The sequence below is a fragment of the Salarias fasciatus genome, chromosome 22 (assembly GCF_902148845.1).
Source record: "Salarias fasciatus chromosome 22, fSalaFa1.1, whole genome shotgun sequence".
NCBI lineage: Eukaryota > Metazoa > Chordata > Actinopteri > Blenniiformes > Blenniidae > Salarias > Salarias fasciatus.
Genome location: NC_043765.1, coordinates 2,172,992 through 2,197,644, shown reverse-complemented (window position 1 = coordinate 2,197,644; position 24,653 = coordinate 2,172,992). Strand labels below are relative to the sequence as shown.

The 24,653-nt window shown below is 50.3% G+C and overlaps 2 protein-coding genes across 5 annotated transcripts; both read right to left on the bottom strand.

Annotated features, from left to right (window-relative positions):
• Positions 1–2: 2 nt before the first annotated feature.
• On the bottom strand, positions 3–8,992 carry eya3 (EYA transcriptional coactivator and phosphatase 3). Of its 2 annotated transcripts, XM_030120341.1 has the most exons (18): positions 8,884–8,992; positions 7,601–7,696; positions 7,134–7,183; positions 6,873–7,057; positions 6,733–6,787; positions 6,502–6,611; positions 6,175–6,312; positions 5,964–6,049; positions 5,639–5,825; positions 4,939–5,108; positions 4,607–4,690; positions 4,428–4,517; positions 4,296–4,354; positions 4,030–4,190; positions 3,198–3,312; positions 2,991–3,112; positions 2,794–2,894; positions 3–2,528 (listed from the first exon to the last, which is right to left on the bottom strand). In XM_030120341.1, the coding sequence occupies exons 2-18, from the start codon at positions 7,646–7,648 to the stop codon at positions 2,448–2,450; spliced, it is 1,842 nt and encodes a 613-aa protein (XP_029976201.1). In that variant the 5' UTR covers positions 7,649–7,696; positions 8,884–8,992; the 3' UTR covers positions 3–2,447. The 2 variants fall into 2 exon arrangements, with proteins under 2 accessions (XP_029976201.1, XP_029976202.1); XM_030120342.1 differs by lacking the exon at positions 6,175–6,312.
• On the bottom strand, positions 3–24,653 carry LOC115409254 (serine/threonine-protein kinase Sgk1). Of its 3 annotated transcripts, XM_030120345.1 has the most exons (14): positions 16,103–16,275; positions 15,579–15,654; positions 15,094–15,172; positions 14,966–15,006; positions 14,335–14,392; positions 14,170–14,253; positions 13,952–14,083; positions 13,761–13,873; positions 13,042–13,165; positions 12,866–12,961; positions 12,634–12,789; positions 12,452–12,541; positions 11,776–11,944; positions 3–2,025 (listed from the first exon to the last, which is right to left on the bottom strand). In XM_030120345.1, the coding sequence occupies exons 1-13, from the start codon at positions 16,170–16,172 to the stop codon at positions 11,780–11,782; spliced, it is 1,284 nt and encodes a 427-aa protein (XP_029976205.1). In that variant the 5' UTR covers positions 16,173–16,275; the 3' UTR covers positions 3–2,025; positions 11,776–11,779. The 3 variants fall into 3 exon arrangements, with proteins under 3 accessions (XP_029976205.1, XP_029976206.1, XP_029976204.1); XM_030120346.1 differs by lacking the exons at positions 3–2,025; positions 16,103–16,275 and adding an exon at positions 24,572–24,653 and having other exon boundaries at positions 10,855–11,944; XM_030120344.1 differs by lacking the exon at positions 3–2,025 and having other exon boundaries at positions 10,855–11,944.

Genomic DNA, 24,653 nt, shown 5'->3' with positions numbered 1-24,653 from the left:
GATGTCTTAAAATGTATTTACACTGTATTGAGAGTCTGGAGTACACAGGAGAACCGCCTGTGGGGGTACAAACAGCCACTGAATCAACACTGGGTCAAGTCAACCCCAAAAAAAAAAAAATCAGAGATGAATCGCATTGGAAAAACCTAAAGAACAGCATTTGGCATTAGAAAGAATTGAACCAGGTAGAGAACAGGTGAAGATTCCAGTCCCCTGAACATCTGCATGGTCTTCATTTTTCCCGCGACCACGCGCTACACTTCAAATCTGACACCGCATGCAAGACAAAGTCAAGAAGAAAAACAAACATTCAACGAGCCGACCGACGGGATGGAGAGCTTTCCAGAATTCAGGCGGCCTTCGAGGAAAAGCAAAGCCTTGGTGATTGTCTCGAAGCAAAGTGAAGCGTTTCACTGCAACACATTCAAAACAGACTCCGCTTTTCAAAAAGCCGACAATCGTTTTGAAAAGGGTGCAGTTTCTCTCATTTTCAGTCAGTGAAGCATTTTAGGAGAAACTCTGCTGAGCAGTTAGACGGGGGTGTAATACCAGTCGGTACCACCAGATGGTGCGGTGAGTCTAAAACTCTCAATGTGTTGAGATGTTGGACAAGCATCCAGAACAGAACTACGTTCTGAGAAAGGAGGATTTCCTCACCTCACACGCTGCTGACCGCAGGAACAGGGACTCACTGCACCATCCTGTGGCGGGAAGTGGAATTACAGGACGGACCAGGCTGCAGCTAGCCGGTTCGGAACCGACTCACTGCTGCCACCCAGTGAGTGTTAGCGGCGTTGCCTCAACAGCCAACTGCGACAGAAAGCGAGCGGGACTTGTGAAGGACTTTCCAGATACTTCTACACAGAAATGTCAAAAATTTCTCTCAACAAAAACAAACTTCTTTCTTTAAATGGTTTTTGGTATTGTTGCAGACGTTTCAAACCTCCTCAGAAATAAGAAATAATCTTCAGCACATCAGTCTGGTTTCCTGCAGCTTTTCTGTCTTTTGACGACCGCTGAACCGAGGAAGGATCCAACAGAACGCAGTTGTGGCAGCTGTGGCGGTCGTTGCTTGAATCTGCCAACACTGAGCGTTGCTCCAACAACTCAAACTCCAGCAGGAGTCGCTGTTAAAACCCCGGCAATCTTCGTACGATGTACGAAACGCAGCGACTCGGCTCAGTCTTCAGTGAAACTCATTTTCTGCGGTTTGTGTCTCCGGCGAGTTGTGTTCGGACTCTGTCCTTCTTCCTGCTGCTCCAAACACTTCTGACAGTCTGGATGAGACCAGTTTGATTGCAGTGCAGACAGAACCGTCAGATCGAAAACAAAAACAAAACAAAAAAAACAAAACTTGTTAAAGGAAAGCTTTAAACTTATTGAATTTGAAAAACCAAAAAAACACTTTGGATAATATAACAGTTCAACGATACGCATATCAAACAACAGAAAGGCAGGCTTCCCTTTGAGAGGATGGATACAGGTGATGGTTAAAGGCACAATATAAATATGCACAGTCACACAAAAACAAACAAAACGACACAGAAATACACATTCGTAACGGTCGAAGCTGCAAGTGTGTGAATACAAAGTTTTCTTCAGGCTCAGTATTGTTCAGTCGTAATCTCGCTCTGACCAGACCCCCCCCCCCCCAGGAATCCAGAGGAAACAGATGTATTGCACTGCCGTTGTTCCTCCCCTCCAGTGGTTTGTGTGTGAGCGAAGTCGACGCGGCGTCAAACCAGCAACCGCTTCACCGTTGGTTCTGTCTCTCAAACTGAGAGCTTCTGGGATAGCTGTGGCCTTGAGACTAAAACAAACAGGATTTCCTGGATTACTCTGAAGTTCTGATGCGGTAAGTTTCAGTGTGACGGATTAAAGCTCGTTTCCTTTACCGTTAAAGGAAGCACTGAGACACAGGTTTGCCCAAGTAAAAGATTCCTGCTGCGTCAGGATGAGCTGGGTCATGAACGAATGCAGTGGACCTGCATCACAGGGGTCGGAGGCCGGGGGAGGGGTCAGAGGTCAGAGGTTATCACCCAGTCTGTCTGAATCCACCCGGTACCGTCTGTTGAAGAGCGAACTGGCTACGTGAGAGAGGAGGGGACGGTAAATCCTTGAAGCTGGCGGAAGCTTTGTGGGTTTGGGGTTTTTTTTTCCCCTCATGTGCTTCGATGTGATCGATCGGTCGATCTCAGAGGATCCGTCTGACGGAGCGAGAGCGGAAACTGAAGGGAGACGTGAGGCCAGCCGGGGTCCGAGGGGACGGAGAAAACTCCCTCTGAGTCCCAGTCAGTGCCAGTTTCAGCCGCCGCCGGGTTAGCTGCCGTGGAGGACAGAGTGTGTGTGTGTGTGTGTGTGTGTGTGTGTGTGTGTGTGTGTGTGTGTGTGTGTGTGGAGGGTCTTTGATCCTCTTTGCGAGCCACATCCAGCAGCTTGTGCTCCTCTTACAAGAAGTCCAGTTCCAGCGCCTGGTGAAGAGACACCAGGTCACCGTGAGTGGAGATCCTCCAGAACGGCATGTTGTGCTGCAGCGGGACGGAGGCACAAAAGACACCTGGTTTGAACCCCGAGAACAGCCGGAGAACCACAGAAGACGCTCTATAATCTGGATGTATTAATAACTAAACTAAGAAACAATTCAAAATGCTGTTTCTACTTCAGAAGGCTTCTGAGCAGATGAGTCAAACGCTCCAGAATCAAATCATTTCATCGGCTGAGGATCAGGTAGTTTGGTTTCTTTCCTTCCTGAGACCAGAACCTCCTGCAGGGATTAAAGCCTCCGAGTTTCACCTGCTTGGCTGCGAACTCCTCGTCTCGACCGTCTCCGATCACCACGTACGTCACCTTCTTCCCGAAGCGAGAGACGATCCTCTCGAAGCAGCTCTCTTTGCCTGCGAAGGGGCGGAAGAGCGAGTGAGTCCTCAGGGTGTAGCCCGGTGTGCGTGCGTGTGTGTGTGTGTGTGTGTGTGCGCGTGAGCGATGCGTACCGATCTTGGTGGCGCTGTAGATGTTCTCGATGGGGAAGACGTCTCCCAGACCGTAGAGCAGCACTTTGGCCAGAGCCGGGACCAGCTGGGTGGTGGTGACCAACACGTTCATACACTTCCCCCTGTGGAAAACACACACACTTCACTCTGATGAACACACACACACACACACACCGTCCGACGGCCGGGCGCCGAGCCGAGGAGGACCTGGACTGGATGAGCAGCAGGGACTTGAGCGCCGTGTTGAGCCAGGCGTCCGTCACCACCTGGATCTCCGCCTGCAGCCGCAGCAGCAGCTCCCGCTTCATGGGGCTCAGCAGGCCTGGAACACACACACACACACACACACACACACACACACACATGGAACCGTTTCCTCCGGCACTGAACACACACGGACTGGCTTCTGGGACTCCATTTATAATGTGATCCTTCGATTCTGTAGAATTTAGTGATTTTAGGTTCTTTTTTAATCAACTCATGTAGAACAGCTGAATGATGGCGACTCCAGGAGTCGCTCCAGTCTGGTGGATTTGGATTTCTGTGGGGTTACAGCGCCTCCTAACGGCCTGGATGATGTACTACACCATTCTGAGACCTTTCATGTTGCGGCTGCTGCAGCGATGATGCCGTTTGGACAGAAGCTTTACGCAGAAACCAGAAGGTCAGAAGTGCTGAGAATGACCGTCTTTATGTTCAGATGGCGTCCGTTAACTATCACCATGTCAAACCAGAACACTGGCAAAACAGTTTTAGAAATAGAAGAACAGAAGTAGAAAGAACTGCGCTCAGCAGCTCAGGGTTCCAGAAAGGAGAGAACTGAAGACCAAACAACCAAGAAAAAGACGTCAAATTGTCAAGAAAAATACTGGATTTGAAAAAAGGAGGGTTAAAAAAAAAAAAAAAAAAAAAAGAATTGCAGTGTTTTCAAAATAGACAGCTGAAGGCTTAAACCGTCAAAATAAAAGTGAGACATGTGGTGAGTTTTGTAAAAATGCACATAATTCGACATTAAAGTGGAGTCTTCTGAGGCTCTCACCGCCCACGTTCCCTTTGTAGCCGCTGTAGATCTCTTTTAGCCGGCGGTAGCGGAACGCCAGCTTCCGCATCCACTCCACGCCGCCCTGCACCCCCGTGGTGGCCCCGGAGGCCCCGCCCCCCCCGGGGCCGCTGAAGCCGTCCGCCAGGAAGTTGTAGTTACTAAAGAAGAAGAAGAGCAAGGAGAAAATTAAAAAAAAAAAAAAAAAAGCTCTTAATACAGCGCTGAGGCTGAGGGGGGGCGGAGCCGATGGAGCGCCGACGCACCTCAGGTCCTGGCCGTTGTCTTCGGACGCCACGTCCTCCACGTGCACCTGGTCGCACTCCTGAAACACAGAGGCAGTTATTCCAGCCGCCAACGCCGCCATGACGCTTCCTCCGGGACGCCGCCGGCCGCACCTCCAGGTCGTTGAAGAAGAGGTGGGTGTCGGCCAGCTCGAAGATCAGCTCCTCCATCTGCAGGCCCAGGTTGAGCACGGTGGCCGGGTCCTGACACACACACACACACACACACACCCCCGTGTCAGACTGGAGCCTGGCCGCCACGCCACGCCCCGCACCGCCACACGCAGACCCACCTTGCCGAACTTCTGCGCGTACGAGCCGGTGAGCAGCGAGTGGAAGATGATGATGGTCTCGTCCAGGTCCCAGAGGAAGATCCGCTGAAAGACAGCAGGGGGGAGAAGCGGCGCCGGGCGCCGTTCACACGACCTCGGTCAGGAGCAGACGGCAACGGGAAACCTGCCCCGGGCTGCAGTTAGCATGCTAGCTCTGATGCGGCGCTCTACAAGACAACGCTTCCAGGCGAGAAGAGAAAGAGTCGCGGCGGTGAAACGCCTGGAGGCGTTGTGGTGTGAACGGCTCCTCACACTCTGATCACTGATCTGGTTTCCCCTCCTGGCTCAGTTACCTCCAGGTCGGAGTCTGCGGGGGGGCAGTTCTCAGACTTCTTGCCCTTCCCTTTGGCTTTGCCCACCGAGTTCCGGCGGCCCACCTCGTCCTGCTCCCTGCCTGCAGCCGGCTGGAGAACGCCGGCGGGGAGAGCGGCGCCGGCCGGGAGGCTTTCTGGAGGAGAGGCGTCTGGGAAAGAAAGCGTGAGAGCGGAGTGAGCGCAGAGTGAGAGCAGAGTGAGAGCAGAGTGACGGCTGGAGCCTGGACGGAAGAAAACAGAGTCAGAAATCCACACCGAGCAACCAGTTAGCTAACCATGGAGCCACCAGCTAGCTAACCATGGAGCCACCAGCTAGCTAACCATGGAGCCACCAGCTAGCTAACCATGGAGCCACCAACTAGCTAACCATGGAGCCACCAGCTAATGCTAACCATGGAGCCACCAGCTAATGCTAACCATGGAGCCACCAGCTAATGCTAACCATGGAGCCACCAGCTAATGCTAACCATGGAGCCACCAGCTAGCTAACCATGGAGCCACCAGCTAGCTAACCATGAAGCCACCAGCTAATGCTAACCATGGAGCCACCAGCTAGCTAACCATGGAGCCACCAGCTAATGCTAACCATGGAGCCACCAGCTAGCTAACCATGGAGCCACCAGCTAGCTGACCAAGGCGTCTGGTGTTTTAAAGGCGGGCAGATGAGTGCGTGCTTCACCTCTAGGGGGCAGGCCAGCAGAGGCGGCCTCCTCCGACTTCACGGCAGAGTACCCAGTCGCCCCCACGCCGCCGGCGCTGGCGCCGTGCTCGTCGGCGGCAGGAAGCCCCGCCGGCACGTAGCTGGGAGGCAGAGCGTAGTACTGAGAGAACTGAGTCTGACCCAGAGAGTTGAAGCTGCTGAACTCCTGCAGGGGGCGAGAGCGAGACGGAGCGGGAAACTTCAGTTCTGTCTCTGCATTCGGTCCAGACGGGGAGCGGCGCCCGCCCCCGTCTGCGGCGGCAGTGTGGGGAAGAGGTCGTGACCCCGCGACCGGGCCTCTGACCTGGTGAGCTGCGGCCGTGGAGGCCGTGGTGACGGCCGTAGCCGGGGGGAGGTTGGAGTACACGCTGGAGGTGGTGAAGCTGGAGCCTGCGGACACAGACACGTCTTTAGAGGCGGCGTGACGCCGGCGGGCGGAGCCGACAGCGAGGAGGAGAGAGGAGAGCGGAGCCGTGGTGGCGTGGCGGACAGTGACGGGGGAGGTCGCGGCTTGCCTTGGCTGGGGTATGAGTAGTGCAGCGGGCCGGGCTGGCTTGAGGTATATGTGGAGCTGAAGCTGAGAAACCCAGGCTGGCCACCAGAGGGCGCCTCTGGCGGCCCTGTCTCAGTTTTTATGCCTGGCCACATAGCACCTGAAGAGGACAGAGAGCAGGAAGCAGAGGGTGAAGGAGGCGGCTCGGGGGCCGGCGCTCTCAGAAACAGAAACAGCGAGTGTGCAGCGCTCCGAAGCAGACCGAGTCCACAGCGCCAAAGCACGACGGGCAGAGCGGCGGGGGGGGGGTCAGGGCGGGCCGGCGCGAGGAGCGGGGAGGGGCACTAACCGAAGGGTGGGAGGCCGTAGGTCTGGCCCGTCTGGGGGAAGGCCGAGTACACCGTGGACTGAGCCAGAGGCGGGAAGGACACCGGGCTGGTGTAGGAGGTGACCGCCGGGCTGGAAGACAAACAAGCGGCGCTGAGCGGAACAACAACTCCCTGCATCCCGCGAGTTCACATGTTCGACACAGCTGGTGTGAAGGAGAGAAAAGATGATGATGATGAAGAGTGCGACTGACCTGCCCCCCTGGTAAACCTGCTGGGGGAACTCGGACGTCACGCTGTTGTTTGTCGCTGTCGAACGGGGAGAGAAGCAGAAACACCTTCAGTTCCGGATCGTTCCGGCTCCGCTCGGCGCCGTCAGAAGGTTCGCTTCTACCTGAGTGTGCGAAGGAGTTGATGGCGTCGTCACACGAGGGAGGCGGCGCCGCCGCCGCTCCACCCGGCGGCCTCGGGGCGTCTGGGCCGTTCGAGTCACCTGAGCTCAGCTGGGCGGCCGAGAGCGCGGGATACGAGGCGTCCCGCTCCGGCGCCGCGGACGGACTCCCGTCTCCGTCCGCCTGACTGAAACACCAAGAAGACGGCGGCGGCGTGAGGAAAGAGGCAATCTGACCGCTGCGGCGCGAAGAAGAGAGCGAACCTGGACTCCTTCTCCCGGGAAGCTTCCGTCTCCAGCTTCACCTTCTTGGCCTGCAGAGACACAAACCAGGAGCGTCAGGAGGACGGCGCTTTATTCTGACTGCGAGGGAGACACTTTTATTTTGAAAAATCAACTCAGGCACTGTTTTCTTCGTACACCTTCGTACACTGCTGACCAGGATTTTTTCACCAAACAAAACCCATCAATATGGGCCTGATCAGCTATCTACAGATCTGATCAGGAAGTCCTGAGCTTTCAGTTTTTTTGCCGTTTCCATGGAAACAGACACTACTTTCAAAATATCGTGTGCAGAACTTTCCTTAAAATCCATGCATTCTCACCTCAAACTTTATTGTGTGATCAGGGTGTAAAGAGCTCCATGACACCACCGGGCATAGTCCCCAACCCGTACCCGGACCCCCCAGCCCACCCCACCCCACCCCACCCCACCCCCCAGCCGGACTCACCGGCAGCTCCTGGGAGTCTTCCATCTCTGAAGCGGAGCGAGCCGCCATGTCTGCTGGCTCAGCCTACTCGATGCAGCCGGGGAGTCCACCGGGACCCTGCCACACACACACACACACACACACACACACACACACATTAAAACCAATAACCTAATGCAGGATTTATTTTAACTATAACTCCAGAAACGATGCCCAGAAACCGACAGTAAATTAACCAAATCACGTTGTTCTACATTAACCATAGGATTTTTTTTTTTCCCAATTCTTACCATTCACAGTATTAGAAAGCAGAAAAAACGCTTTGTTTACATTGAAAAGTGACATTTAAAGATTAAAAACATGACAGTCATACTGATCCTGGAGGACAAATCGGCATCTTTCACCTGGATAATTACACAAAAGTCTCTTCACTGCATTCAGAGATTTGGATCCTCAAACACTACAGAGTTCAAAATGTAGGCTTTAATGGATTCTGGTCTAAAAACAGGACCAGATCCTGTGTGAAGAATCTGCTTTTTTCAGCGTCAAATTACCCAGTTCATCTTTTTGAAGTTTGGTTTGAAAGAAACTGGATTTAAGAAGTTCAAGAGAAATTAAATGATTCACCCTTCTGTTTAGAGACTGAAAACTGGTTCAGGAGTCCAGTGTCATTAAGGGTCTGCGTCTAGAGTCCACGTTAACAGGGTCTGGGGTTCTGGTTTTAGTCTGGGGTCCAGGTTACAGGATCTGCTCTGAAGAGCAGTGTACCGCTCACTTCCATGTGAATCCAGCCATTACTCGCCTCCCGTGACAGCTGGCTGTGAAGGTGAAGCCATTCTCAGATTACTTCCCGGTTAATAAACCAATGGGAGCAGTGTAAACACAGCAGGCCTGGTCATTAATTACCACCGCACATCAATATACGACAGGCAACAAGAACATTTACTGGCAACAATTTAAAGGCAAACTACAACCAATGAACGAGACTGCGCCAGCATTTACACTGCACCCAGCAACCTTCCAGCGGCAACAACACTGACTGCTCCCCGCTATGACTCAGTTTATTAACTCTAAAGTACACACATCGCCACCCGGTTTCCTTTAATAGAACAAAAACTCCGTTATTCAACCACTAACTGCAAAGACTCCAGCCACACAGACAAACTTTTCCGCTCCGGGGATTAGCCGCCTCCGGTAGCGTGTGGAAGCGTCTGAGTCCCGGTACACCGAACCAGAAGTGAGCCAGGCCTCCCCCGGAGCCCCCCGAAGCTCCAACCCGGAGACACGACCCGGAGGCGGCTCACCATCGAAGGAGCGACCGTCCGCCGCGGCTCTTTCTGCGTCTTTCCGCGGCTCCGCTCTCTCAAGCTTTGTCCGTTGTTAGGGAGCACTATTTAGCAGGAAGTGAGCCGAGGAGGCCGCACTGCGCATGCGCCAGCCGCCGAGCCACAGCACAGGCGTTTTGGCGCGAGAGGACGCGACAGGTGTGGCTGGAAGAAACAGGTAAACAAACAAACAAACAAACAAACAAACAAACAAACAAACAAACAAACAAACAAAAACCTACAGTGACTTCTTTTCAGCGCCTTCATGTGGTTCTGCAGTCAGCAATCCGCTGTCTCTTAATAATCTCTTAATTTTCGTAGGATATATCCCCCCACCCGCAAAAAAATAAAAAATAAAAAAAAAATTGACAAACAAAACAAAAACACATGGGCTAGTTCAACATGACCGAGTTTAATAAACCGAGGCTCCAATAACACAGCAATCTTTTTCAGTAAATTACTCAACATGGAAAATTTCGTTTGTTCTGAGTTTCTGTTTACACAGAAGTGCTGTTAATGTAGCTTGTGAGCAGTTTAATTCCAAAAACAAACAAACAAACAAACAGAAAGACATCTCGTGGCCCAACATTCTAATATAATTTTCAGCGTAGGAGATATGCTAATTTTTTAATGCTTCAGTAGATTACAGAATATTTATCAGAGAATTTTTTTTTTCAAATAATATATTTTCTTTTTTTTTTTACAGATACTGAACATTACGTTTTCTTTTTGTCTTGCCAAATAATTTATTCAATGTATTTTATAATGCAGTAATAAATACCTAAGATAAATACATAAAAAATAAACAAATAATAATTTAATGATTTATTATAATAATTATTTTTTACTGATACCAAACATTATTTTTCTTTTTTCTAGCCAAATAATTAATTACATTTTTTTAAGATTTGAAAATAAATGAATAAATGCCTAGTAAATGCAGTTATGTAACAAATAAAATAAAATAAAATAAGGTAAAATTGCAATATATCAGTTGATAAAACTGAAATAAATAGGTAATATAACAGATAAAAGCGTGGAGGTGTGGACTATAAGTGAAGGTTAGCTGAAGAATTAATGTAATGGAGTCAATAGTCCTAATAAACATAAGTGAGTTTTTTTTCCTGTAATTTCCTGGTGAAAAAGGACTTGAAAAATCCAGATGACTGTACTTCAGTGTGAAATGTGTATCGACATCGACAACAGGACAGAAACCACTTTTCAGAGATTTTATTTTTCCTTTCTGACGCAGATTACAGTTTCAGATGATTTCACTTAAATTGTGTTTTCATACAGTGTGATGTATACATTACATATATATTACATGTATACATGGAAATAAATAAAGAGTACAAAACAGAAAAATAACACTTCCAAATCTGGAAGAGAATCTTCTAGAACTGTTTCTTTTATTGATATCTTTCCTCTTTAAATCCTCCATTAGGATTTTTATTTAATATAGAATTAACTCCAGAGCACAAATGAATGAAACGTGTTTCTGCTAAACGACATCAGATCAGTTTATTCTCTGTTTATTGCACTTTCCAGAACCGCGTCGTGGCTCCTTAATATCATTAATAATGAATAATTACACATCTTTAGCTGGATTAAAAAAGGAGCCGCAGGGTTTTTTTGGGGAGAGAGATATGTACACGGATTACAGGACTTACAGGCCGCCCTGGACGGCCACAAGACGTTCACAGTTCAGACAGAACATCGAGAGAATCCAGCCAGGACGACGGGAGCCTCTTATTGCTGCTTCCTTCACCCACGTTTCAGATGAACCGGAACCCAAAGACCCCCAAATCACAGAAGCTCTTCACAGACGAAACAGAGTCTCTGATAATAATAATAAACCTATGTATGTACAGACAGGAGTCAGTTATGAGAGGAGACGTTCACGGCGGTTAAAACATGAAAAAACATTTAAACAGACGGTTTTTTTCTACGGTTTAAAGGAAAATCTTCAGTTTTTGAGGACAAACGGGTGAAAGGAGGAGCGGAAAAGTCAGCAGGTTTGGTCACAGTTTGAAACGCCGTTAATGCAAAGCGGATATGGAAGGAGATATGTGTGATCCGTGTGTGTGTGTGTGTGTGTGTGTGTGTGTGGGGAGGTGGGGGGGGGGGGGGGGGGGGGGCAGTGATCGCCAACACTCGCTTATCGCCCACATTTCTCAAACGTTTAAGCAAAAAGCAGAAAATGACTGAAAACTGTGTCTGTAACGTCTCATTTGTTGTCCCGGTTTTGGCTCGCGGGCCTCATGTTTGACACCCCTTTCCAGAGTGGATGTAGAGCGGCGATAAGGTTGAGAACCCCCCCCCACCCCGGATCCAGGCGGCGCTGCTTCTGCTTCTCCTCACCCTCGTTTCCTCGAGTGCAATCGAGCATCACCGTGAAAAAAAAACAACAACAACAACAAGAAGAACCGAACGAAACGCCGAACTTTAAGAAAATAGAAACAGATTTAAACATGAAGGCATCACAAAAAAAAAACAAAAACAAAAACAAAAAACAGCTCCCACCAAATAAAGTCCAGACAGCGGACGCCGTTCTGAGGGTTTCCATTCGGGATCCCTTCACTCTGTTTCCACGGCAACGGCGGGAGTCGCCGAGGACGACGCAGGACGGCGCTGTGGAATGGAATGGCCTGGTTGCCGTGCCAACGGGTGCTTGGATGACGCCGACTCCTCCTGATACTGCCTCAGAACCTCAGGCACTTCCCCTCCTCCTCCTCCTCCTCCTCCTCTTCTTCTCCTCCTCCAGCAGAGCGTCTCTCTCTTGGCACGTTTCTCTCCAGTGAGGCAGAAGCCACGCCCCCCCGTCCCTGCTGGCGGGCTGGGGGCGGGGTCGGGGCGTGGGGGGCGGGGTCAGGGTTCACATGAAGCAGTGGTCGGCGGGGGGGCCGTAGGAGAAGCCCGGGAAGGCGCCGGCCGCCTCCTTCACGCTGCTGGTGACGTGCGGCGCGTCGGAGCACAGCGAGGACGAGACGGGCAGGTGGGTGAACTCAGGGTCAAAGTGCCGCAGGTCGGTGGGGCCGCTCTGTGACACACACACACACACACACACACACACACACATTAAACAGCAGCTCTGAGCCGTGGAACCTTTGCTTCTCCATCTTCTGCGGCGTTTCATGTCAGATCAGTCAGTTATTATAATCAAATCTCTGCCATTTGTTTGTTGCTAAAAAAGACATTTTGACCTAGAAATGAGACATTTCAGATAAGACACTAAAACAAAGTCTGAACATCGCATTGATCCTTTCTTTGATCGGTCAGATCCAGAAGTAATGAGTCCTCCAGGAGCAACATGTGGCTCATCAACCCACAAACTAACAGCTTAGCAGATTATTACTATGATTCCAGACTGGATTTGAAAATCGTCGCTGATATATATTGAATTTGGTGATATTATCATTTGGATTCAGAGATTATTATTATTATAATTCCAAATTAGCGTTACAGGTTCTGGTAATTCCAGGTTAGATATATAGATTCCAGGCTGGATGTTTACACTCCAGCGCTGGTCCCGGCGGCAGGAACGTACCACGGAGGGGACGAAGGGGGGGGTGATCTTCTTGGACATCAGGTCGTCCCAGTTGATGGGGGAGAAGAAGGAGTGGTACTTGAGCTCCAGCTGCGGACAGAGGAGAGCCTGGGTTAGCGGTTGGGTCGGGCGAGTCGGGCACGGCGCGGTGGGGGTGGGGGTGGGGGGGTGGGGCCACTCACGAAGTCGTCCTTGGCGCCCAGCCGGGCGCCGCGCTCCTTCTGCAGCAGCCCCTCCAGCAGCTCGCGGCCGGCGTTGGACACGTTGGGCTTCAGCACCGGCGCCTTGTGCAGGATGTTGCTGTACATCTCCGCCGTGTTGCGGCTGTAGAACGGCGGCTGCGGGGGGGGGAGCGAGGCGTCGGTTAGCCTCCGGGGAGGTGACAGGTCAGAGGTCAGAGGGGGCGGGACTCACCAGGCCGTAGAGCATCTCGTACAGCACGGAGCCCAGACACCACCAGTCCACCGTCCGGTCGTACGCCTGCTTCTGCAGCACCTCGGGCGCCAGGTACTGCCGGGAGAGACAACGTCAGGACACCGGGTTCACCGGAGAGCCGGGGCCGTCTCCACGGCGACGGCAGGGCCTCCTACCTCCGGCGTGCCGCAGAACGTGGACGTGGTCCCGTTGGGCTCCAGCCCCTCTTTGCACAGGCCGAAGTCCGTCAGCACGATGTGGCCCTGCGAGTCCAGCAGGATGTTCTCCGGCTTCAGGTCCCTGAGGGGAGAGACGCAACGTCTGCCTTCAAAACACAGCTTCAACCTGAGAAGAAGCCCTGATGGCATTAACCATGGCTCAAATATTAATCTTTATTAGTCATCCCTACATTTATTAATCATGATTAATGCCATTAACTCTGACAGCAGTCGAAAAAAATCCTATTGATGTTTCTAAACCAGGAACTTTAAAGGACAAGAAGAAAAGTTCTGGGTTTTTAAAAACTGCTTCCTGGTCATTTCTCTGGATTTTTCTCCACAAGGTTTCATTAAACCTGCTTCATGTTGAGACTCTGGTCCTTCACTTTACAAACCACTGCACTAAAACCTACTGCCACATACTTGTAAATAACTCCTTTTATATTTTAGATTTCTGTTGTGTATGAAGTTATATCTGTTCTTCTTTTAGATTTCTATTATTATTCTTATTAAGATTTGCACCATGATTTATTCTCATTCTCTGTTTGCACATCTCCTCACTGTTTTGCAGCCCTCCAGCTGTGTATTTCTCCATGCTGAGATAAATAAAGTCTGTTCTGTTCTGGGTGACAGCGAGCCGGAGCGTCCAGCAGGGGGCGCCGCCGCTGCGCCGGTACCTGTAGACGATGTGCAGGGAGTGCAGGTATCCCAGCGCGCTGGCGATCTCGGCGGCGTAGAAGCGCGCCCGCGGCTCCAGGAAGACCCGCTCCCTCTGCAGGTGGTAGAAGAGCTGCGGGAGGCGGAGCCGTTAACGTTCAGCCGCCCCGTTAACGGTTCACCCGTTCACCCCCACCCTCACCCCGCTCACCTCGCCGCCGTTCACGTAGTCCAGCACGAAGTAGAGCTTGTCGGTGGTCTGGAAGGAGTAGTGCAGCCCCACCAGGAAGGGGTGCTTGATGTTCTTCATCAGCACGCTGCGCTCCGCCATGATGTGCTTTTGCTGCAGGGAGCAGAGGTCAAAGGTTAACGCGGGGCTCCTGCTGGTGCCCGGCGGCGGCGGCGGCGTCCTGACGGGACGGCGCTCACCTCCTTCTTCTTCAGGATGATCTTCTTCTGCAGCACCTTGACGGCGTAGTACTGGGTGGACTCTTTGTGCCGAGCCAGCAGGACCTGCGGCGAGCAAAGCGGGGTCAGCGCCGGGGTCACGGCCGGGGTCACGACCCAGGCGGCTCAACCAGACCGGACACTCACCTTCCCAAAGCTGCCCTTCCCGATGATTTTCAGGTAGTCGAAGTCGCAGGGTTTGATCCTGGAGGAGGGAAGCAGACGGTCTGGTGAGGACACGACTTTTCTGATCTTTTCTGCTGAAATGTCTCAACTTGAAGTTAATACATTTGCTGTTGTTCATCGTTTTAAGGCTACCTGTTGATAACAATGCCATTAAAAGTTACTTTTTTAGGTTACAGATGAGAAAAATTTAATCCAAGGCGTCAAACTTCCAGATTTGAGAAACAACATTAACTGCAATGCCTGCCTTTGACCAGCAGGGGCGCCCTTTCACCTCAGGTGATCAGGATTGAGCCACAGATGACTGAAATGTGTCTGCATTAAAGATCATTTCTGAATTATACGAGTTATTCTGAAGATAATCTGAACTTTTCTTCTATAGTTTTGAGTAAGATGTAAACATTGGAATTAAAGCTTCATATTTAAGAAACTGAAGTTATTTGATTGAAATTTCAGGTTTGTTGTAAAAAGATAGTTTATAAGGACAGATGAACGTTTTATTGCTCCAGGCCAAACAGTGGTTTAGAGCTGTAGTTACTGGTATATTCCAGTGTGTTTTGCTGCTCCTGGTTCTCTGTTCTGAGATTAAACTTACTGAGAGTCTTCTCCCAGGGAGCTCCTGGAGTTCAGGCACATCTGGAAGAAAAACACATCGCAGGGTTTTTAAAATGAGGGACTCCGCCGGATGAGTGCGAGGAGGGTTGGATAAAGCGTCCTTCTTACCGGACTCCCGGGCAGGTCGTCAGCCTCGGCCTCCTCGTTCTGGTTCTGGTCGATCTTCAGGAAGTTGTTGACCTCGGCGCTGTGGGGATCAGTGAAGCGTTAGGTCTGGATGTTCCCGTCTGTCTGCTGCACCTGACCCGTCTGAGAGGATTAATCCCGTGACCCCCCGCGACCTCTCGCACCACCTTCACCCCCAGCAGCATCTGGAGCGTCCGTCCAGTCCCCCCACCTCCAGGTCGGTCCCGGTCTCGGGGACGGGGGGGATTTGCAGGAGGGGGGATTAGGAGGAGGCGGCCGGCCGCTCATGAAAGGACTATTCTTACCCTGGACCCAGATTACACACTTCTCAGAACGTCCTGCCAAACGCAGCCGGCTGATTGGATTTGGACCATGAATGGGCTCAGAAATAAATAGTCCAGCCCAATTAGCCAGGAAGTAAGCGATGCTGCCCCCCCCCCCCCCAGAAACAGAATCATCAAACTCACTGTTGGCAGATATGAGGAGTCGACACCAGCTTCTGGATGAAGTCGTTCAGCCCCATCTTCCTCTCTTTGATGAAAGCTGCAGACAGGAGGGGGGGTCATCATCATCATCATCATTCACACAGAAGATTTTTATTTTTTTAATTCTTCCATCATCTGGAACCAGAGCTGTAATCCCGCAGCGTGAGAGCCAAACAGTCCGTTACAGTTCAGATCCGCAGCGCAGACCTGCTGCGGGCTTACAGGTTACGCAACCACCTGGGTGACCCGTTCACGCGCCAACAAAGCCTTTCTTTCCATCCTCACATCCTCATCTCAAGGCTCTCTGCACGAACGCAACATTTTTATTTTCTCTTTTTTATTTTTATTTATTTATTTATTTTTACCGGGTTTCAGTCTTCCTACTAACAATCATATCCGAGCTGCTCCCTCCAAACCGTCACCTGGAGCCGTTTCACACATTTAAAATAACTGAAATCCCGTTTGATTCGCAGATAAATGGAAGGTTTGACTGATGAGTGTCTCACCGGTGAGAACCGCCACGATGCCCCGCATCTTGCAGTACGTCAGGTCGCACCCGGCTTCCGTCACGGCCATGGCGAGCGGCAGGTGATCGATATCCAATAAAAAGCAGCGATAGAACCAGATAATTTCCCCTCCGCGCTCTGCTGTCTCACGCACGCGCTCCGCTCCGACACGCCGCGCTCCGCTCCGAATGCCAGCGAGCGAGCGGACACGAGCTTTTATACTGACCACGTGGTCAGGGGACACGCCCACTCTGTCGTCACCGCGGGTAACCGCGGCAACGGCCGGGGGCGTGACGTCACGGGATTCCGCCGCAGCCTCTTCTGCCTCGCAGAGATGAGGAGTTCAGGGTCAGTGGAGACAGTCGGATCTTCCAGCTCCGCGAGAACAAAGGTGTACTTTATTATTGCACCGATCAGAGAAAAGGCTCAGTCCTTACTCTCGGCTCGGTGACAACAGCTGATTTTTAGGACTCAATTCACAACAAGAGTTGAAGCTAACAGGTGAGCTCCATGAAGAGTCCATTGTGACGGTTTGTCTCGGTGAAAAAAGCAAATTTTTGTGCACTGGCTCAGTAAAAAGAGTCCATTTTTATTACTCAGCTGGCGAAAAACAGTCATGTTCTCACAGTTTGGCTCAGAAAATAGAGTCGGCTCTCAGGACTCAGTTCTGTTCCTACGTCACGACTCAGTGAAGAGTCTTCACTCCAAAGGAGCCCCTCTAATTTATGTTTTCATTGCTTTAATGAGTCCATCAGCAAAATTTAAATTATTTATATAAAGAATCTATTGTGTACAAAATGAGCAGCATGTCATGCAGAATGTTTATTTATTCTCTGGATTGATGCTCACATCGTTTTGGAAGGGAATTTGATGAAGTGTCACGTTTTTCTTTTACAGAATCCCAACTCTTTTTACTGGACACCTGACTTGTTTTACTTTTAGGTGCACATTTTCATCCCCAGAATCCCCCCCCCCCCCCCCCCCCCCCCCCCAGAAATCAAACTTTACCCTCAAAATGATATTCAATGAGAACCCAGATGGATAACTCAGATGGAGAAAGCTGTTTTAGAGAGAAGACCCTGCTGATCCTGCTCAGTGCAACAACAAAAAACTAAAGAGAGGATCGCTGTCTCCAAAGAACCAGCATGAAGAACCATTTCATTCACGATCAACACAGCAGCAGGAGGAGGAGGAGGAGGAGGAGGAGGAGGAAGACAGAGAGGGATGACGAAGAGGAGAGCTCACTGCAGCGGAGGAGGAGGAGGAGTGTGAAACAGGAGGGGGGACTTTCTCCCACCTCATTTTCTCTCAATGGAAAATCTCCAACTGACTTCACATCACAACACACACACACACACACACAGCGTGGGAACAATGTGTGCAGATTTGTGCGGTGTGGATTCTCCGACTCCCCTCCCCTCCTGCGTTCTCCTGCAGACATTATTTTTCTCTTTTTTTCTGGAGGATGTGCAGAAATGTATGTCACGACTGCTGCATTCCTGCTTCTCCTGCAGCGTCTGAGCACCAGAACCCTCATCGCAGGTGAGAGACTGGAAATCCACACCTAGAAATCCACCGGATTCCTCTGACCTCCACCGGTCCTCGCTGATTAGGAGGCTCACCATCCATGATGCGGTCGAGGTCAGCGGTCAGAATTATGTAAATTCAGAGAAAAGATCAGTGACATTAAGCTCCAGCTGTCACATCTGTGGTCCACTGACCCTGTGAGTTACATAACTGCCATAATGCAGATGGCCATACAGGCCGAGGAGGGGAGAGGAGCAGCTCCATGATACACTTCACTCTCCTGCAGGGTGTGAGAAAACCACACACACACACACACACACACACACACACACACACACACACACACACACATGTACGCACATATAGTATTCAGGTAGAATTTGTTTGCCAAAAACAAGAATTAAATTTGAATTTTCATATAAAATCAAGTTTGGCTTCAACTGTATCAGAAAAATAAGTTTCACAGTCTTTAAATTATTTTTTAAAAAAGTTTATATTTTAATTTAATATCTGCTCTTAATAAGGTTCATGGGAGGAAATTAAATAATTAACGAACAAGATGGCACAGTATTATTTTGAAAAAACACTGGTTTTTGTGGTGCACCTTTAAGTCCTCGTTTAGACTGTTTGTCAGTGGAAAAATGTAGCAAAGATTCAGTCCGTGGTTCAAAAACAAAAAACCCAGATGCTCTTCTGATGGGTTTGGATCGTTGAAACTCCCTGTACTTTCCCTGTGAAGTGCAGCAGTGGTTCTAAACATGTGGTGCGTGGCCTCGGGCCGTCCAGCCGTGCAGTTTCAGGGGGAACTCCTGCCTTTTCATGTGACGGTCACGCTTCCCTCAGAGGAAGCGAGACTCCGCCCACCCGAGACTGGCCGCCTTGTGGAAAGAGGAACTGAGGACTGGACTGAAAGGGGAACCACCTGGTCCCTGGAGGGGAACCTGAGCGGACTCGGCTCAGCTTGGCCTCTGTTTGCTCTCAGAACCTGAGCGGATCCGGTTGCTCCTCTCCCAGGCTCCCCGCCTCGGGCCGGCTCACCGGGTCTCCCTCGCTGCCGTCGGTCACGTGACGGATTAATCAGGTTTTATTTAGCGCCTTCTCAGAAGCCGCCCTGCTTTCCGTCGGTGTTTCCGCTCGCAGTGAAAACTCTCACGAGCACCGACACTTTCTCTTTCACTCTGAATGAAGGCAGAGCTTCAGGATTCTGAGATCTGAGGAGCTGTGAAAGTCCACGAACCAGAATCAAACCGCGGATTATCGGCTCATCAGAACCGCCTGGTCACTGGAGATCCATAGTTTCTGGTGTTTTTAACCAAACAGCTCCCAGTGGTGGTGGCACAGTCTCAGCGTTTTGCCTCCGCCTTGGGAGCTGTTTCTAAAAAGTTTCATTTTCAGTTCCTCCAAACACTGTTGTCATGTAAACAGAACCTCAAAACACAGCGAGAGTTTTGCATTTTCACTCTAAAATGTTGTCGAGTTAAAAAAATTAAAAAAGGTTTTGAATACGCTGTGGTTTGCATGTCCAGCCACTAGTTGGCGCTGTGCCTTTTTTGTGATGCATCACCCACATGTGCGCAGGGAGCAGAATGACGTCAACATTCAAACGGTCTTTCTTTGTCGTTTGCGTCCAGTCGGGATGTGAGAAATGTTTCCACGTATGCAGATGACGGCGCAGTTTACGGTTCTAAATATAAGCTTTGTTACAGCAGAGCTGCTGGAGCGAGGAGTCAGCAGCACAAAAACATTCTCACCGCTTTCAAAAAGTGTCTCCGAAGTGACTCTTCAGTCACACTGCCGTGTTTTCTCAGGCCTGGAAGGTATTTGCAGATGTAAACGACAGTCGGAGCGTTCCTGAAGAGCAGGCTCGGAGGGTTTCCTCCTCTGCCAAGCTTCGGCCAATCAGACATCAGAGAAGGAAGCGGCCGTTCAAACCCTAACAGGTGGAGGCAGACGGAGCTGCGACTTATCTGGATCTGCTGGAAGCTAAGGCCCCTCCTTCTCCATTGCTGCCTTCTTCAGATCAGAGTTTCCTCTCCAGGATCCAGACCCTCCACAGAAATCATGCCGTATTTCTCACAACATGAAAACTCCTGCGCTCTCCAAGAAACAAAGACGATTATTCAGCTGCGAGTTCATGACACAACCGAACAAAGAACAAAGGGAAGTTTTTCCTGCTCTGGTGTTTCACTCACCAAACACTTCTCGGGTTTTTCTACTTCGTCTTTTAAGTGAACACTGATCGCTGTAACTGTAAAAGTGAATAAAACTGAAACTGAAATACGAGAACCACTGAAATGTCTTCCTCACTGGATCCAGTCTGTTTGGACAGTCTTTATCGGCTGCATGAGGGATTTTACAAGAGGCATAAACAATTATTGTTGCTCAACACAGAACAATGCCTCCAGCCTTTATAGGGCACGAGTTTAAATATTACTTAAAAATGGGAATTTCCCATCTAGAGTGTTTGTTCGAGTTTTTCCAGTTACACACCATTTATAAAATACCGAGATAATCTCAGGAAGCTAAAGAGCAGCTGGTTGTGTCTCTGGATTGTCTGATTCTGTGATCGTCTGTCAGCTGAGGAGGAAATAACCTGAGCGACTGAGAGGAGCTCTGCTGTCTGAACGCCATTCTGCAGGAAACACTGCTGGGATAAACGGTTACTTAACAAATAAAGCCTGAATGAAGGGGGCGGAGCTTCCTTCGGAATGGATGGACTCTGGTGTCTCAGCGGTTTCCAAGGAAACGGACATCGTTTTTAAAACGTTGCTGATGCGCTGTGGTGGGAGCGGGGCCTCGGTCCTCATGGTATTAGCATTAGCATTAGCATTAGCCTGTATCCACAGCAGCTGTGTAAACAGCGGTTAGCTTTGTTTCGGTTCGTCTCGTTGGTGAGTTAACGGGAGGCTCTCACAGCGGCTGGTTGGGTTTTTAGATTCCTGTCTCTGTCAGTAGAATGCTGCAGAGAGCGTCCGTCTCCCCGCCGCCGCCGCCGCCCTCCGTGGTGACAGGAGGCAGCAGAAGGTGGAGGAGTGAGTCACCCGGGTCCGCGGCGCCCTGCCGTGGGGCTGGCAGGAAGGGCTGCTGGGTAATGAAGATGGAGGATCTCTAATTACAGCGCCGGCAGGCTCGTGTTGGACGCCCACGCAGCCTTCGCCAGCTCCGTCGGCCTCGGCCTGTCGGCTGTGAGTTTCTGGGTCTGGAGACCGGAGGTGGTCCCTCGGATCCCTCGGGCCGACGCTGAGCGAGTGGGAGAAATCGCTGGCTCGCCTCCTGAATTCCAGGAGATGAAATGTGTCTGTTCCTTTCTTGTGCTGTCCACGGGGGGGTTAGACGGCTGCTCAGAGGATGACTCAGACGCACACGGCTTCCAAAGCTCTCCACAATACATGACTTTAATTTGCTGCCAGGCTACTGGGACCATCCTGCCTATTTAGGAGCGCGAAGCCCCTGTTTATTACCTTAATGTGGCTGCCGTTCCTGCTATAATCACTGTCGTGATGACAGGATGAGGGTTCGCATTATGAGCTCTGTGTGTTTTTCCTGCTTTAACGTGTGTTTCCACGGCTGGAGGTCAGCCTAACGCTGTGTTCCAGTCCAGAGTGGAGAAAAATCCCATTTACAGAGAAGCTTTATGTCCTGTCAGAGTCAAGCCCCGCCCCTTTCCATAAACAACCAATCATTAGAAGGGGGTGTGTCTTCTCTAAAGTTACATCAATCAGTGGGAGGAAGATGCTCTATAGTCTGGATGTTAGAGGGGGAAGATGCTCTATAAACTGAATTGTAGTTCTTTGTTTAGATTTCTGTCTCCTAAACGGCGTCCAGACATCATGAATCAGCAGAGACTCCTGTTTTCCTCACACTCTTCCTGTTTCTGGGGCCGTGGCCTGCTGGAGCTCTGATTCACCCTCCCATCGGACAGAGCAGCCGGTATAAAACCAGCCGATCCACCTGATCCAGGCCGCCGTCCGCCGAGCGCCCAATCGGAAACCAGCTGATCGCCTCAGAGAGGGTGAAGGGAGCGAGGCGGTGACGGCAGCCGGAGTGCTGGAAACCCGAGCCGCAGGGCAGACCTGAACCCTTCCAGCAACATTCCAAACAAACGGCGGATCGCCTGATGGATTCACGGTAGGTGGGCTGGAAATGGAACGTCGAGGCTCAGTGCGGAGTTTCACCGAACGCCTGATCCGGCGACCGTTTGACCATCCAGGAAGATGCTCCAAAACAACGCAGGAAGCAAGCCGCCCGCGGAAACAAAGGGAGGTTTGACAGCTTCCATCAGCGGCCTCCCACGTCTCCCGGCAACAGGACAGCCGCCTGTCTCCTCACAGCGCTGTGGTCTCACCAGGCTCAGACCGACACCGTTAGCCTCAAACACGCTTTCAGCCAGAGAGACTACAGAATCGAACCGCCGGTAAAAAGGCTTCAGAAGACTCCAGAGTTTTCGTGTTTGTTTCGTTTAGCAGAGCAGGTTTTGAGAAGCTTTCAGTTGCAGCAGAGTTTTCGGGTAATTTCAGAACAGTTCAGCGTTCCGTCCAGTCGCGGTGCTTTCCCCCGTCCACACAGAGATGAAACCCCAGCGGTTTCAGAAAAGTTCCGTTTCCACGGAGACACAGTCGGAGCATTTTCCAAAACTTCCAACACAACCAGGACAAGGTGTGAAGGGAAATCCAGGATCCGATCAACTCCTGACAGCAAAACCTCGTCATGAAACACAGTGAAACACTTTGACCCTCGAGGCGTTTTGAAGTGTCAAAGCAGAGAAATGTGCCTTCATTTATATTTTAACATTTCTGGAAGAACAAGAGACGTATTTAAGACCGGAGTGAATCTGCTTCATCACTGCAGTCTTTACAGTTATTATTGTGAATGTGTAAAACTTTTATTGCTCTAACCTTGGCTTTAACTCACCTGGAAAGATTTATGGTGAACTATATAACCCGGATGACAACATTGACAGCACTCCTTTGATTTATGTTTTTTCATTTAAGTAAATAAAAAAATCTTTTAATTCGAATCGAATTTGCAATTAAATTGTTTAATGTGTGCAAAAGAATAATAAAACAATTAAAAGTGAATTTAAAAAGTTGTTAAAATGGTGACTTATGGTGCCAGATTCATTCATATTTGTTCGAATTTTCAAAATAAAAGCATCGATAACGTAACTTTGTGCACCAGTTTTTTAAAGAGCAAACAGGGCAAAAACAGCAAATCAATGTTACTGCAGAAATTAGAAGTTTCTCCTTCACCATTATTTACAGAAGTTGTTAAAAAAAGATAATAAGATCGCTTGAGTCTGTGGTTTTTGTAGAGAAATGTGCATGAGGTCCAGGGTTTGCTTCGCTCCACATATCGGGATATTCTCTGTGTTTTCTGACTGCGGGATGTTTGCTGGAGCCGGTAATCACAGCGGCCCACTATATTCCTCCATGTAATTGCAGAGAAGCCGTCCCGCCTGCTGTGGAGAAGACGTATTATTACAGCAGCCCTCTGACGGCAGCAGCAGGCCCAAAGAAACGGCTTTGTTTTGATAACAGTTCACCTTTAAATGAAGAAACTGCCACAATTTAGGAGTTTGGAAACAAATCGGTGAGATTTTCCCGACTCAGAAAGATGAGTCAGGTCAGACATCCGAGGAGGTTAAGATCAGGTAATGGTTTTGAAAAGTGACACAGCAGAGAGGCTGTGGGGAGAAAGATGAAAAGAGGCAACGCTCCGCACTCAGCACCAGAGGAACACATGCAAATAAATCTCCATGGACTGGAACAGCAGCTGCAACCAGCTCACATTCACACCCCACGGAGCGCTGAGCACCGTTCCAGCCCTGATATCAGGAACGTTCCAGATATTTAACTGTAGCGCCACTGCGAGCCGGCGTCTCCAAGACGAAGCCAAACACCGAGCGAGCAGCGCGAGACAAACCTCCAGAGGAAACAGGAGTCACGGTTCAACGCCTGCTGGTGTTTAAAGACTCTGAAGAACAGATTTCAAGTGAAAATGCCGATTTGTTTCTGAAAAGTTTGGTGTTTACACAGCAACGTTCTGAAAACAGCGTCCGTTCCCACGGCAACGATAAAAATGCCACAAAAAAACGGAGCTGGCCTCGAGTTGCTACGGTCGTCTTTTCCGTGATGACGGAGGATGACAAACTGATCTGAGGTGAACACAGTGATTCCTTTCATGTCCAGTTCTGGACCGGGATCGAGTAATCAGGTATGATCCTGGAAATCAGGGATCCAGGTGATCAGATGATCAGAGATACAGGTGAGCAGGTGGAATCCAGATGATCAGGGATCAGGTTAACATTGATCCAGGTGATCACTAATCTAGTAAATCAGGTGGGATCCAGGTGATCAGATGATCAGGGATCGAGGTGATGAAAAATTCAAGTGATCAGGGATCCAGGTGATCGGGTGGGATCACAGTGATCAGGCTACTAGGGAACCAGGTGTTCAGCTATGGTCCAGGTGAACAGATGATCAGGGATCTAGTTGATCGGGGGGATCTGGCTGATCAGATGACCAGGGATCATGGATCCAGTGATCAGGTATGATCCAGGTGATCAGGTGTGATCTAGCTGATCATGGATCCAGGTGATCAGGTGGGCTGCAGGTGATCCAGGTCCGGATTCTGGAGCCTGGGCCCTGCAGCAGCTCTCCTCCTCCTCCGCCTCCCGGCTGACGGAGCGGTGGAGGCTGCTGCACTGAGGAGGCCGGACGCTTTGCTGTGGTCAGTTTGTGGAAATGAAGCGCTGCGTTTTGGACGACCGGGCTGTAAAAGTTACATGTCTCAGGGTCTCTCCCTCTCTCTCTCTCTCTCTCCTCTCTCTCTCTCTCTCTCTCTCTCTCTCTCCTCTCTCTCTCCTCTCTGCGCTGCTGAAAGGCTCCCTTCATTTCCCAGATGCTCCCGTAAACACCGGCAGCCACTTAAAGCAACACTCACCTATGAAGGATTTCTTCCCGGTCTTCATCTCCTCCTCGGTGTCTGATCGCCTGTGATGAATCCACGTCTGTCCGCCGCAGGA

Coding starts and splice junctions, on each gene's coding strand:
- LOC115409254 (XM_030120345.1), bottom strand. CDS start 16,172: ATGGCCGTGACGGAAGCCGGGTGCGACCTGACGTACTGCAAGATGCGG. Junction 15,655..16,102: donor CATCGTGGCGGTTCTCACCG/GTGAGACACTCA, acceptor TCCTGTCTGCAG/CTTTCATCAAAGAGAGGAAG. Junction 14,084..14,169: donor TCATCCTGAAGAAGAAGGAG/GTGAGCGCCGTC, acceptor TGCTCCCTGCAG/CAAAAGCACATCATGGCGGA.
- eya3 (XM_030120341.1), bottom strand. CDS start 7,648: ATGGCGGCTCGCTCCGCTTCAGAGATGGAAGACTCCCAGGAGCTGCCG. Junction 6,313..6,501: donor CTACGGCCTCCCACCCTTCG/GTTAGTGCCCCT, acceptor TGTCCTCTTCAG/GTGCTATGTGGCCAGGCATA. Junction 3,113..3,197: donor CTGCTGCTCATCCAGTCCAG/GTCCTCCTCGGC, acceptor TGTTTTCCACAG/GGGGAAGTGTATGAACGTGT.